The following is a 15,215-nucleotide window of genomic DNA, read 5'->3' as shown; positions in this document are numbered from 1 at the left end:
TTCATTCATTTATTCATTCTCTTACTCATTTTGTAGCCTCTTTGCAGGTATAGGAAGGTATAGAAAAATTTGACTTTCAGAGGCAGACCTTCAGTTAAGCTCAATTTTCAGACCTTCTCTTTTTTTAAAAGAATTTTTAATGTTTATTTAGTTTTGAGAGAGAGACAGAGAGAGAGAGAGACAGAGTATAAGCAGGAGAAGGGCAGAGAGATAGAGGGAGACACAGAATCTGAAGCAGGCTCCAGGCTCCGAGCTGTCAGCACAGAGCCCAGCCCGATGCAGGGCTCAAACTCATAACCTGTGAGATCATGACCTGAACTGAAGTTGGGTGCTTAACCAACTGAGCCACCCAGGTGTCCCAGACCTTCTCTTAAGTTCCATTGTACCTGTTGCCCAAGACAAGAGGTTTCATGTGGTTATGCTCAGCATGCTGGCTTTCTGTTTTTTGAGTTTTCTTTTCATTAATTAATATTTCATCTGATTTTTGTTTTATAGGAATTTGTTGCATTTTCCTGTATGTTAACAGCTTCCTTCCTATTCTCTTTGGTATTGTAAATTCAAGTCTTTAAAAAAATTCCATTACTAGTATCTTAATGATTTCTTAGAAAGGGAAGAATATAAATCCATGTACTTAATTAGCATACCATATTAAAAATGAAGTCTCTACATCCTTCTTTTTAATAGTTGCATAGTTTTCAATTGGCTGCATTTTTAAAATATGTATTAACTTGTCTTCCACTGATTAACAATTAATTTTGTGATTCCAAACACTGCTGCAATGAACATTTCTAGACATATCTCTAAGCATAGGTATATCTGTAGAATAAATTCCTAGAGGTGAGTATGGGATTGAAGCCTGTTGGAAAGTTCCTCTTTGGGGCAGATGTGTATTTTTGGAAAGTGATATTGTATAGTGATTAACAGCATGAACTCTGGGGCCGGGCTGCCTGGGCTCATAATCCTGGCTCTCTTCCTTAGCAATTCTGTGACCTTGGGCAAGTTACTTAAGTTTCTGTGTCTTGTTTTTCTAATGGGTAAAAATGCAAATTAATAATATCACCTTTCTCCTAGAGTTGTGAGCATTAAATGAGTTAATTTGTTGAGACTCATGACTGCTAATAAACACTCAATAACCATTATCTGTTAATGTTGTTATTTTAGGTAAGACTTAGCTACCATGCTAGCTAAAAAGAAGTCACTGTTCTTCGTGGGCTGGGGCTGGCACTTTGGCCAGAGTTCCTGGGTGTGCCCCTTAAGGGAGACGAGGTGGTCCTTGTGGCTGGGCTGCAAACTCAGGGCCAAGAAGAGAGATACAATGGGTCTGAGGAAGGCTCAGAACTTTTTTGCCCAGAAGTCTACCAACTGTAGCCACTTGAAAGCTGCATTGTTAACTGTTGTCTCTCTAGTTCTAGACAGTGCTTGGCATGTAGTTGAGGGAATAAATGAATGAGTGAATGAGACCAGGTTTAGGAATGATTTTTACTTCTCTTTAATTCCTCCTATCATCCACAAGCCTTCAATAAACCATTAAACCATTGTTAATCATTATATATTCACTTGAGTGTAAACATACTTGGTAGAGAGGGGACCAAGAGGGCCCCATGTGAGGGACGCATCTTGGAGTCACCCTGCCTGAGGGGACGATAGCAACCATGGTAGAAGTGAAACAAAACACTTGGTGAGGGAGCCTGCTGAAAGCCTAGACTTCTTGCTATCTTGGGGAGGGGGGATTTACACTGCTTGTACTTGGATATTAAAAGGGGAATGATCTCTCAAGACTGGGAAATCTGGTATACCTGAGTTAGCACAGGCTTGCTGCATGGTAACCTCTCAAAAATGGTGGCTTTTTATTTAAAAAAATTTTTTTTGATGTTTATTTTTGTGAAAGAGAGACAGAGCACAAGTGGGGGAAGGGCAGAGAGAGAGAAGGAGACACAGAATCTGAAGCAGGCTCTAGGCTCTGAGCTGTTAGCACAGAGCCCAACATGGGGCTCTAACTCACAAACCACGAGATCATGACCTGAGCCGAAGTTGGACGCTTAACCAACTGAGCCACCCAGAGGCCTCATTTATTTCTAAATTTTGGTAAAGACTAAAGCAAAGTCTGCATTGATGCTGTATCTGCCTTCCTCAAGCCATATCTGACTTGGTGTATGTTGGCTATGACTGCCCATTCAGAGCAATGTTCCCAGTATAGCTGTTATGTTGATGACTGTCAGGTTGAATGAGACTCACAGATCAGATAGGGAGCAGTGATCTCGGACTTTCTACCAGCCCTTCTCAACAGTATAACCTAGCATTAGTCTCTTGAAATTTCAAAGAGTTGTTTTCTGTTTCTGTAAAATGGAGGATTAGTGCTATAATATCCACCACCTGTCTGGACTTAAAAGAACATCTTGACATTAAATTAAAAGAGAGAGAAAATGAATAAATTAGAATGGGTAATATACCCTGAAATCTTGATCTGAAAGTCACTATTAATGGTAAAACCATTACAGTATTATATTTCTCTAACATTTCTAGCAGATGTTTGGCTAAGGAAAAATCTCAATTTTGAGCATATTCTTAGAATATGGTTATAATTTGTTATTTTTCACCATTCACATATTGATGCACTGAAAAATAGAAGATCTATGTTCCAAAGGGGGTTATTTTCTAAAATTAAGTAATATATACAGTAAATGAATGGAACACGCATTCACACATAATACTTGTGTTAATTGTTCATTTGGGCTAATTAGTTTTTTGTTTCGGTGTTGTTGAAAATTAATCAAGGACCTAGATGGGTAGTGAAAAAGCAAATTAACAAAGACTCATTTATAGTTACCAGAAGGAGTAATATGGATCCTGAAGCCAGGAAGCTTGTTTGGAGAAAGATCCAGATAAGTCCCCGTGACATTAATCCCCAAAAACATGGATCTCTCCAGACAAAAGATTCAAATGTACCTCCTATTTTAATAATGAAACAGCTGCCAGGGTCGAGGACCCTCTGGGGGTCTTCGTTTGTGATGGATAAATGGGTGGTGTTTGTTTTGTTTGGGGGAATCAATATTTGAAGGGGGTAACCGAAGAAGGTTATGTTGCTGTTATGATGTTATTGATACACGGGCTAACGCTATTATGGTGGACGCTATCAGGCTACGTTATCTTTATGCCTCCAAGGTAACCTGAAGCAACTGTCTATTGACTTGGCACTACCTTACACTGGAGCGTCTGCCCGGCCTTGGGACTGTAACCCAAGCCAACACATGCCTCACAGGCAGCTTTCTTTAGCCACTGACGGCATCAAGGAAGGAAGAGCGTGAAATCACCCGGGATGGGATGGATGCTTCCGAAGGGGAGTTGGCTGCTAAGTGACTCTTAGGGAGGGTGGAATTGCCATCTCTTAATTTTGTATTTAGGAGTAACCACTAGTAAGTCCTTCTCTCAGACAAGGAGATAGTTATTAGAAGGAAACCGGAGGTGATCTGAATCCCTGGAAAAGTTTCCCCCACTTTGAACTTTGCAATGTTTCACTGCAGGTCATGTCCACCTGGAAAGCAAGGCTCACCAAGAGACTGAAATCTCCATCTAGAAGGATGCATCCATTTCCATGCTCAGCTCTGCTTGCTTGTTTCGGGAATACAAGGGAGAATGCGCCCTTTGATCAGCCCACCACAGCTGATCCTCATTCCACCATCTATGTTCAGCCCACGGCCAAAGCAGACCAGCACCCAAGTCGCTCGAGAGGGGAAGAAGGAACTCCAGAGAAAAGGCGAGATTCCAGCATCCGTTCAGAGAGAAATGGCAGTGCAAATCTGAGTTCAAGTAATCACAGTGCCAACCAGCCTGCTGAGACCCCTGAGGATTCGTCTGGGTCCTTAGAAGGTAAATCGGACTGTGAAGCAGTTACTTTCCAGACTTCTATCCCCAGACCATCAATTATTGAAATGCCAACGGTGAGTTTTCCCAATGCTGTTATAGAAGGAATAGTGTTGGAGGAGAGTTCTGATCATTGGTGGATTCCTTCGGGAAACAAACATGGTTAATGTTATTAGTGAATAAGATGTTGAGGGGAACTCTTAGTAGTGAGAGGAAGTGTGTGAAGCCTTTTAAATTCTCATAAGGTTCTTAAAGGATGTAGAGGGAAGCAATGACAATAAGCACTGGGGCCTTAATAATGGCCAAAATTGGCCTTTAATTAACTGCCCATGGTGCTTCAGAGCCAACGGTGTCTCAATAAAAGATTAAGGGTAAGGTAGTCTGGGAAAGCTTTTTCTTTTCTTTAACTGGTACATGAATTTATTTATATGAAAACCCACAATATAGAAGATTTGATCACAGAATTAAGAAATTGCCCCTACTTAAAAGGAATCACATGGTATCAAAGCAGTCTGGGAAAATTTGGAAATGATGAACCCTATGCATAGCAGTAAAGAAAGGAAGCGACCTATAAAACTATTCATAATATGGGTGTTCCTCTGACAGTTTTCCAAGACTTAGAGGCAGGAGAAGGAAGTTATTTGAAAAAAAAAAGTGCTGCTGCTCTTAAAAGGCATAATCTTGATATATTTATCTATTTTTTTAGAGGCATTACTGAATTTTTAATTGTTGAATATTCTGATTGGATTTAGCTGCACAGCCATGTCAAAGTTCTTGGTAATCCCAAGAGGCAGGGTTTCTTGAATAGTGTTTTCTAGAGATACCTCTTGAGCATTTTTTGGTTATATTTCTGGCCAAGCAGCTTAGGACCAGACTTAAAAAACTGAGAACTATTTGGGGATCCATTACTAAGACATTCTGATTTTTCAAAAATCATTTTTTTTCCATCTAGTCTAACATATTTTGTCTGACTTGCTCACCAAGAAGACTCATTAGCATTGAAAACTGCAAAACAGTGAAGATAGGGTTAAAACATATTTTAAAAAATAGTTTCATTTGATATTTTACATGCTTATCTTAAATTACTGAAGCTCAGCTCTATTTTCTACATCCTTCTATTCTGAGATTGGACAGAGGATTTCACCAAACCCTCTGTTATAGCAAGAACTGTAATGGTTTGTTTTTGTTTTTGTTTTTCCCCTAGCACCACTAAATCAAAACCTCAAAAAATAAACAAAAACCAAAACATTTGTTGGTCAATTTTCAGTTTATATACACATGCAGATTAAGATATTTTTAGTAGTACTGTAGTTAGCTGAGTGGACATCATGGCCAAGTTTTTATTTGTTGCATGTTAAAGGAACCAATGATGTACCATTTGATTCCAGCAACCTAGGACCCACCCTATATTGCTAACAGCAGCACATACAAAGGGTTGATTTTATTTTATCTTCCTGTTTTAGTGGCATATGTGATACAGGGACTCAAAGTAAATACGTGTATTCAAATATAACCAATTAAACACAGCAGAGTAACACCCATATTAATTGCCCACTAGTATGAGCAAAGGCATGGATAGACTACAGAGGTGAGGCAGGCCTTATGATGGAAACAACCTCAGTGCAAGATGAAATATAAGTGTCCCAAAGAAGACACACATGAGACAGTTGAAAGGAGGTTGGAAAGGTACATTGCAGGGGAGGTCGAATTTGAGACTGGTTTTTTAGAAGGTGGGTTAGGATTTTTAAAGGTAGAGACGAAGGGGAAGACATTACAATAGAAGAAAATTGTGTGAATAAAATGATGTGGGAGAATGTAGCATAGGGATAGGTACATCAGATTGGCTAAATTGGAGAGGTACCTTGGAAAGGTAGATTGAAGCCAAAAGTGGGATGTCTCGAATGCTGTGGTCAGAACTGAATTTAGTAGGCAGTGGGGAAGCTTTAAGAATTTTGAACAGAGAAATGTCATGCTTAGGATTTCATGAACAGGTACAGCTATGTAGGATGGATTAAAGTTGAGAAGATTGGAGCTGAGGTCACCATAACAATCCTGGCCTGAGGGATATCATAGAAAGAAGAGAGGAAGGTGAGGTGGATGGGGCAAAGAAGAATGGACCCTACGGTAGTAAATTCAGTAGCTGCCCAGGTCCCAAACTGGGTGGGGAGGGAAGTGAGACCAAACTGGCAGTGGCGAAATGAAAACATTATGAAACTAAGACCGGGCTGTCGGGGGGAAAGTGGGTCTGCGGGCATGGTAAATGGGCCTCTATTGTAGTTCTTTCTGTAGCGGGGAGCTAATATTTATAGAGCACTCACCGTATTTCTGCTTTACAGGGAATATTCCATGGACCCCAGTTACAGTGAGGTGCATATCCTTGTGAGTCCCATTTTACAAATAAGGACACTGACACTTAGAGATGGTAGGACACTTGCCCAAGGTCATGAAGGGAGGAAGAGCCAGGATTGAAGCCCAGATCCTTATTATTACTGGTGTGGTGCTTGAGGATTTACAATGAAATATTTGTCCATGATCTCACTAGACATGCAATTAAATTAAAATTTCATGTGTGTGTACGTGTATTTATATGTAAATGTATCTATGTATATAATCATCATCATTATTATTTGCTTTTTATTCATTTGCTTAACTTTAAAAAAAAACAACTTAGATTCATGGTGTATAACACAAAGGGACACTTTCCACTTTGCATCCTGCTGATGACAAGACTTTGTTGATGATAGTGTGGGGCTGTTTTGAGATCTTCTGATTAAAAGTGCCATAAGACTGCCCAGATTTTTCATTACCTAGTAATTTTGTAGTGACATGTTTTCCCTCGGCAGATGACGAATGAGCTTATTTTATTATAGTCTTGCCTGGAGGCAAAAGTACTTCCCACTGTGATACACTGATCCTCATCATTTAAGCTGCCTTGGTGGAAACAACAAATAATACTCTTTTTTAGAGCTGAGCCTCAGAACATAACCAAAGCTAAGAAATGGGGACAAGTCCCTCTACCTGTTTTTAGTTACCTGGTATTCAGACAAGAAAGTGATTTTTAAAAATCTGAAACAATGCCTTGTCTGAGAGGAAAAGCTGAAGATAGAGAGGCCAAGTGAACTAATTAAAAAAGCAGGTTTTTGGTGGTGTAGATGTATGTGCACATATATGTATTTATGAAGTGATATCAATTAGTCTTCAATCCTTTTGTGGCCATCTCTTCTATGTTCCAGGCCTGCAATCAAGGTGATAATAACCCTAAAATTGGAATGTTCTATGACTCCTGGTTTTCTTCTGATTGTAATTTTTTTTCTTTCTTGGTGGTCTTGCAATTGAAGTGTCTAATAACTGGTGGGGTTGTAGAGTTAATGAAACACAGCAGTATGCTGTTTATTTTTCTGGCCAAGAGTTATCATGTTCTTACTGTGTGCCAGGACAGCTCTAGTTCTGGGGAAACAAAGACTGAAGACAGAGTTTATGAAGTTCCCTCCATTCCAGTGGGAGATACAGTAAACAGGTGGTGTCAATGCAATATGAGAAGGTTTATGGGTCAAAAATAGACACCATAAGAGCACAAGGAAGAGACTCCTTTCCTACCCTTGGGAAGACAAGGGAGGCTGGAATACACAGAGAAGAAGGGGTTCTACCTTATTCTTTTAAACTTTGCTTCCTAGTTGAAAGGTACTATTTTCCTCCTCCCTCCCTCCCTCTCCCTTAAATGTTGGCAGTGTAAGGACACAGTTCCCACACTAAGCAAGTCTTTCTACAGCAGTGGTAAGTTTTATCTAGTTCTTACTTCAACAAAGTAGCCTGCCTGACACAGGAAGAGAAAATAATTGTGGTTTGGGAAATCATTCCTCGGTATTTTTAACTAAAAGTTAGTTTTAGGGGGGGTGCCTGGGTGGCTCAGTCAGTTAAGCATCTGACTCCTGATTTCAGCTCAGATAATGATCCCAGGGTCATGGGATTGAGCCCTGCATCTGGCTCCTTGCTGAGTGTGGAGCCTGCTTAAGATTCATTCTCTCTCTCTCTCTCTCTCTCTCTCTCCCCGCCTTGTCTCTCTGCCCCTGCCCCTGCTTGTGCACTCTTGCTCTGTCTCTCTCTCAAATAAATAAATAAATAAATAAATAAAATGAAAAAAATTTAGTTTTATAAAAAGGAAGGGAAACAGGGCCTATCTTGGAGTTGAAAACACCATTGCTTTTAGTAACAGGCTGGTTGTTGCTGCTAGACAGAGAAGTGGTAGCCAAGATATCCCTAGACCCCAGGCTTAGGCTGTCACTGCTTTTTAGGGTCTGAGTCTCCGTTATGCCATCAAGAAACACAGTTTTGTTAGTCATCCTTCTGTAAGACCTAGTTCCTTGATACCCACCCTTACAAGAGCCTGATGTATAAATCTGAATGACCGTTTAGTTGTCAGCCTGGAGGACTGTCAGGGTAGGGCTTACTAAGCCATCCATTTATTTTCTCTACAGGAAAATTATACACAAAGAGAAATGATAACCAGAAATCTGTTGGAGAGTACGAACTCAGAGGAAGTGGGGGCTACATTTTTTTTATTATAATAAAATATACATAAGATAAAATTTACATTTTTAATTATTTTTACATATACAGTTCTGTCGCATTAAGGACATCCACAGTGATGTGCAACCATCACTACCATCCATCTCCAGAATTCTTTTCATCTTCTCCAACTCAGACTCTGTATTCATAAAACACTAACTCCCCATTCACCATTTACCCTTCTTCTCATCCACTGGCAACCACCCTTATACTTTCGGTCTCTAGAAATTCAACTATTCTCAGTACCTATGTAAGTGGAATCAGACAGTATTTGTCCTTTTGAATCCAGCTTATTTCACTTAGCATAATGTCGTCAAGGTTCATCCATGTTGAAACATGTAAGAATATCCTTCCCTGTTAAAGCTGAATAATATTCCATCATATGTATATATCATGTTTTGTTTACACATTCATCTGTCAATGGACATTTGGGTCATTTCTACCTTTTGGCAACTGGGAATAATGCTGTTATGGACATGCATGTACAAATATCTCTTCAAGACCCTGTTTACAATTCTTTTGAGTATGTACCCAGAAGTGGAATTGCTGTGTCACATGGTAATTCTATCCGTAATTTTTCAAGGAATGAACATATTGTTTTCTATAGTGGTTGTACCAAATGCACCAGCAATGCACAAGGGCTCCAATTTCTCCACATTCATGCCACCACTTGTTTCTAAAGTTTTTGTTCATTTGTTTTGACAATAGCTATGATAATGGGAATGAAGTGGTATCTTGTGGTTTTGATTTTCATTTCCCTAATGATTAATGTGATATTGAACTTCTTTTCATGTGCTTACTGGTCACTTGTGATCTTCTTTGGAGAAATGTCTATTCAAGGCCTTTGCCTTTTTTTTTTTAAATTGAGTTGTTTTGTTGTTGTTGAATTATAGGAATTCTTTAAATATTTTTAATATTAATCCCTTGTCAGATATATATGATTTGCAAATATTTCTCTCCCATCCTGTGGGCTGCCTTTTCATTCTTTGGATAGTGTCCTTCGATGTACAAAAATTTTAATTTTGACAAAGTCCAATTTGTCTATTTTTTGTTTTGTTGCCTATGCTTTTAGTGTCACATTCAGTAAATCACTGCCAAATCTAATACCATCAAGCTTTTTCTCTATGCATTCCTCTAGGAGTTTTATAGTTTTAGCTATTACATTTAGATCTTTGATCCATTTTGAGTAAGGGTCCAAATGAATTCTTTTGCATGTGGATATCCAATTTTCCCAACACCATTTGTTGAAAAACTTGTCCTTTTTCCATTGAATGATCTTGGCACCCTTGTGAAAAGTCAATTCACCATATATATGAAGGTTTATTTCTGGACTCTATTACATTTCATTGGTTTATGTGTTTGTTTTTTATGTCAGTAGCACAATGTTTTGATTACTATAGCTTTGTAGTAAGTTTTGAAACCAGTAAGTGTGAGACCTCCAACTTTGTTCTTCCTTTTCAAGATTGTTTTGGCTATTTGGGATTCCATATGAATTTCAGGATGGATTTTTTTTTCTACTTCTGCAAAAAAACATCATTTGGATTTTGACAGGGATTACAGTGACTAGTTAGACTGCTGTGAGTAGTACTGACATCTTAACAATATTGGGTCTTCCAATCCATGAACACAGTTTATCTTTCCATTTATTTGTGTCTTCTTTAATTACTTTCAGCAATATTTTGTAGTTTATAGTATAAAAGTCTTTTGACTCTTCAGCTAAGTTTATCTCCAAGTATTTTATTCTTTTTGATGCTATTGTAAATGAAATTGTTTTCTTAATTTCCTTTTCAGATTGCTCATGTTGGTGTACAGAAATACAATTGATTTTTGTCCATGTGTTTTGTGTTCTGCAATTTTGCTGAATTCATTTATTATTTCTTTTTAAAAATTTATTTATTTTTAGAGAGATAGTGTGTGTGTGTGAGAGTGGGGGAGTGGGAGGGTTAGAGAGGAAAAGAGGAGGAGAGAGAGAATCCCAAGCAGGCTCCACACTGCCAGTGCAGAGCCCAATGGAGGGCTCGAACTCATGAGCCACAAGATCATGACCTGAGCCAAAATCAAGAGTCGGACACTTAGCCGACTGAGCCACCCAGGTGCCCCTCATTTATTACTTCTAATGGTGTGTGTGTGTGTGTGTGTGTAATCTTTATGGTTTCTACATATAAGAGTATATCATTTGTGAACAGATAATTTTACTTCTTCCTTTACAATTTGGATGCCTTTTATTTCTATTTCTTGTCTAATTGCTCTGACTGGAATTTGGAATGCTACTCAACAATATTGTGTTGGATAGAAGGGCAAAAGTTAACATCTTTGTCTTGTTCCTGATGTTAGAAGATAAACTTTCAGTCTTTCATCATTGGGTCTGATGCTGCCATTGAGCACAACATGGGTTTTTCAAATATGGCTTTTATTGTGTTGAAGTAGTTTCCTTCTATTCCTATTCTGTTGTGTATTTTCATCATGAAAGACAGTTAAAGTTGGTCAGTGCTTTTTCTGAATCAATTGATATGATAATTTTTCCTCTTTATTCTGTTAATGTGGTGTGTTACAGTGATTGCTATTTTGTATGTTGAACTATCCTTAGATTCCAGGGATAAATCCCACTTTGTCATGGTGTAATCTTCTTAACATGTGGATGGCATTCTGCTTACTATGATTTTGTTGAGGAGTTTTGCATCAATTGTCATCAGGGATATTGGCCTCTAGTTTTCTTTTCTTACAATGCCTCTGTCTAAGTTGGGTATCAGGGTAATGTTGGCCACACAGAATTATTTAAGAAGTGTTTCTTCCTCTTCAATTTGTTTTGGAAGAGTTTGAGAAGGGTTGATGTTAATTCTTTACACATTTGGTAGAATTCACCAGTGACACCATCTGGTCCAAGGCTTTTCTTTGTTGGAAGGTTTTTTGGTTACTGATTTAATTTCCTTACTAGTTATAGGTCTATTCAGATTTTCTATTTCATGATTTAGTCTTGGTGAAGAGGAGCTACTTTGATAGCATCACTGAAGTATGGTAATTATAATCATGATTACCAGTTATTGAGCACTATTAATAGACTAGGCATGGTGCTAAGGCCTTACATGGATTAGCTAATTTGATACTTCTAATCCTTTTGCAATGTTAGTTCCTGATAATCCCAATCACTCCTCTACTCAAAACTTTCCAAAGCCTCTGCGGTTCCCTAAAATATTAATCACGTCTTCATGGTGGCCTGCAGATCCTATACAAAGTATATCCTATTGCCTCTTGGAACTTATCTCCTACTGTTCTTACTGATGGGGAAACTAGGACTCAGTGGAGGTAAGAAATCTGAATCATTTCCACTCTAAGGGTAACCTTTTTAGCGGATAGGAAGCTCAATTCAACCAGTCAAAGCAAGACTTCCTTGGCCAGTGCAGAACTCATGCTACCAATAACTAAATAGCTGCTTATTCAGCTCTCCTTGTCTAGGCTCCATGCCCACCCTTCTTTTCTTGGCACAGTCTTTGTTAAGACCTGGGATAGTTTAATTAATTGGGTTTCAGCTTCCTTGGTTAGAATCAGATTCCAGTCATGTTCTGTTGGAGCTACATCAAGGCCACGCTAATTTGAATTTGGTGTTGGAGAGACTCCTGGATATCTATTAACAGAAAAGCTCCTGGAGCTATTCACCTCTACAGGCAAGTGATCTCATTCAACAAATTTATTTTTATTTTTAATGTCTTAAAGTTATCTTGAAGTTGATCCTTGAGAGTACCATCTGCAGAGGCTAGTACTACTTAGAAGCAAATTTTAAACTTGTGTGTGAACATCTATCATCCCTCATCCCACTGTTAACTCCACATCCCCCTTCTATAAGCATTATTGGTAGCGACTCTGCTACGCTGCATTTCCATTTTCTGGTACAAACCAGTTTTCCTGCATTTCTTTATAAGGAAATCTTCCCTTCCTTTTCTTATGGGCCAAAATAGAAGAGAACACAATTTTAGACTACGTATAAAAACAAATATCCTATTAAGGAAGTTCTCTGCTAGGCAGATGATTTTATATAAAAATTTTTTAATAGAAAAAACTTATAAATCCATGCAAATATTACTTTTCTAGTTCCTTTTCATGCTCCCTACCTCCCAACAAGGGGGGATATAAGCTGCTGGGGACTCCATCCCATTCATTTTAGGGTCTGACAATTTCTTACACTAGGTTTCTACTTTCAAAAGACGTTAAACACAGTGCCATGACAGTGCATGATATACCCAGTGTACTTAGGAATTTTCCAATCCAGATATTCAGTTTCATCCCAACTGGAAAAGAGATAGCTTTCTGGCTTCTCTTAGAATGAAAGAAAATAAATTATCCTCATAACACCATGAACATTTACATTGCACAGCTTTGACTATTGGAGACTGTCCATAAAAGACTACAGAGAATGGTAAAAATGCAAAATTTTCAGAAAATTTAGAGCTGAGGGGCATATACATTCCAAGCTAAGAAATAAAAATTGAGTGTATAATTTCATCAAATTTTAAAGCATAATTTTCAAGTGAGGTTACTCTGGCATTTACAATTCAAATAAGAATGATAAATACTATCTAAGTAGGTGTACATACGTTGGAGGGAGAGAAGTACAAAAGGAAGAGGTCAGCCCACTTTTGAGCAGCATCTATTTCTAGCTCATCAGAGAGAATCTGGCAATCTGCCCATGACCTACTTGATCTTTTGCCCTCATTTTCACAGGTGGTTAACAAAAGAGCAAGGCTTACTTTGTTCATAGTCACTGGCCTGGAGTGTCACACCAAAGAGCTACCAAAAAGATGCCAATTCATTGATTAGACCCACTTTCCCTCAATACTTGGATCTGTAGTGTTAGAATTTCCATTCTCTTGATTATATAACATGCAATTGTACCTCAGTTAAAAAAATTCCACTATTCTACTCACTGGGTATGCTGGAAATGAACATTTCTTCTGCTCCAGGACCCACAGGGGCTAGTTGAAAGAATGTGCTATATTAATCATGGTAAATTAGAGGTGGTTTTTTTCCCCCAGCCAAGGACACATGTTAACCTGATCTGAACTGCCTTTAGTTTTACATTCACAGTTCCTCCTTTCCAAAGAAAATAGAGCTCACTAAGTTAACACTCCTGATGTGAGGTTGACACACATGGTTTTGTAATTCTGTACCAGGGGAGGTGAGAGTTTGGAAATTTGGGGATTTAGAGGAAGGGGGAGAGTCTCTACAAGGGGCATAGGACTGCCATGGGAAGTGTTTATGATTTTGTTGTGGCAAGATGGTTTGTGGGTATCCCCCGTTTAGTTAAAGAGAAAATGACAACTCAGGCAACTGTTAGAAACTAAATACACTGGCATAATTTGGTTGTCCACAGAAAAAGAGAAACTTCCCCTCAAATAGACCACCCCCATAAGGAGAATCAGTTTCTGTAACTTAAAGCACCAAATCTCAAAAAGATGTGTCATACATTACTTATTACTAAGGGTAATTAATGTACTGCAATTTGGAAATCATAAACTGCCTTTAATACTTTTTTTATATAAAACAATGCATACTCTTATAAAAATTCAAATGTGATATATATACACTTGTCATTAGAGCTAATTCAAAGTTATCTCTTTTTTTAAAAGTCGCCCATGTATGTTCAAAAAAATCTTTGCCAAAGGCACCAAGAATACACAATGGGTAGAATGCACTCAAACTTCAGCACGTGATACAGAGAGATCATTCATGAAAGGAATAGCCAATCAATGTGCCAGATTTCATTGTTGTCTTATTTTAAGAAATTGCCACAGGCACCCCACCCGGATCAGTCAGCAGCCATTAACATTGAGGCAAGACCCTCTATCAGCAAAAAGATTATGATGTGATGAAAGCTCAGATGACGGTTAGCATTTTTTAGCAATAAAGTATTTTTTAATTAAAGTATGGAATTGTTTTTTTTCGACATAATGTTTTTGCACACTGTAAATAGACTACAGTACAGTGTAAGCTTAACTTTTTTTTTTTAATTTTTTTCAACGTTTTTTATTTATTTTTGGGACAGAGAGAGACAGAGCATGAACGGGGTAGGGGCAGAGAGAGAGGGAGACACAGAATCGGAAACAGGCTCCAGGCTCCGAGCCATCAGCCCAGAGCCCGACGCGGGGCTCGAACTCACGGACCGCGAGATCGTGACCTGGCTGAAGTCGGACGCTTAACCGACTGCGCCACCCAGGCGCCCCTAAGCTTAACTTTTAATATGCACTAGGAAACAAAAAAATTCATTTGACTCATTTTTTGTGCTATTTGCTCTATTGCAGTAGTCTGGAACTAAACCTACATATCTTTAAGGTATGCCTGTGCATAAAACTAAAAAGCTTCTGCATAGCAAAGGAAATAGTCAATAAGATTAAAAGGCAATCTATAGATTGGGAGAAAATATTGGCAAACCATATATCTGGTAAGGGGCTAATATCCAAAATATATAAGGCACTCATACAACTCAATAGCAAAAAACCAAATGACCCAATTAAAAGATGGGCAAAGGCCCTGTATAGACATTTTACCAAAGAAGATGTAAAAATGGCCAGTGGGTATATGAAAAGATGCTCAGTACTACTAATCATCATGGAAATACAAATCAAAGCCACAATGACATATCACTTCACATCTGTTAGGATGGCAGTTATCAAAAAGCCAGAAGGAGAGGAGAAAAGGTAATGTTTATCACTTACACACTGTTGATGGGAATGTCAACTGGTAGAGGCATTAAGGGAAACAGTATGGCAATTCCTCAGAAAATTAAAACTAGAACT

The 15,215-nt window shown here is 38.4% G+C and overlaps 1 protein-coding gene across 1 annotated transcript in view; it reads left to right on the top strand.

The window, feature by feature from the left end:
* The first annotated feature begins 3,524 nt into the window (after positions 1-3,524).
* The window catches only part of FAM107B (family with sequence similarity 107 member B), a 234,179-nt gene continuing 222,488 nt past the window's right edge, over positions 3,525-15,215 (top strand). The window contains exon 1 of the mRNA XM_043563531.1: positions 3,525-3,938. Coding sequence (XP_043419466.1) covers positions 3,525-3,938 — 414 coding nt within the window. The remainder of the gene's footprint in view (positions 3,939-15,215) is intronic.

Source organism: Prionailurus bengalensis, chromosome B4, assembly GCF_016509475.1.
Source record: "Prionailurus bengalensis isolate Pbe53 chromosome B4, Fcat_Pben_1.1_paternal_pri, whole genome shotgun sequence".
Lineage (NCBI taxonomy): Eukaryota > Metazoa > Chordata > Mammalia > Carnivora > Felidae > Prionailurus > Prionailurus bengalensis.
The sequence above is the reverse complement of the archived record's forward strand: the minus strand, read 5'-3'. Positions and strand labels throughout refer to the sequence as shown.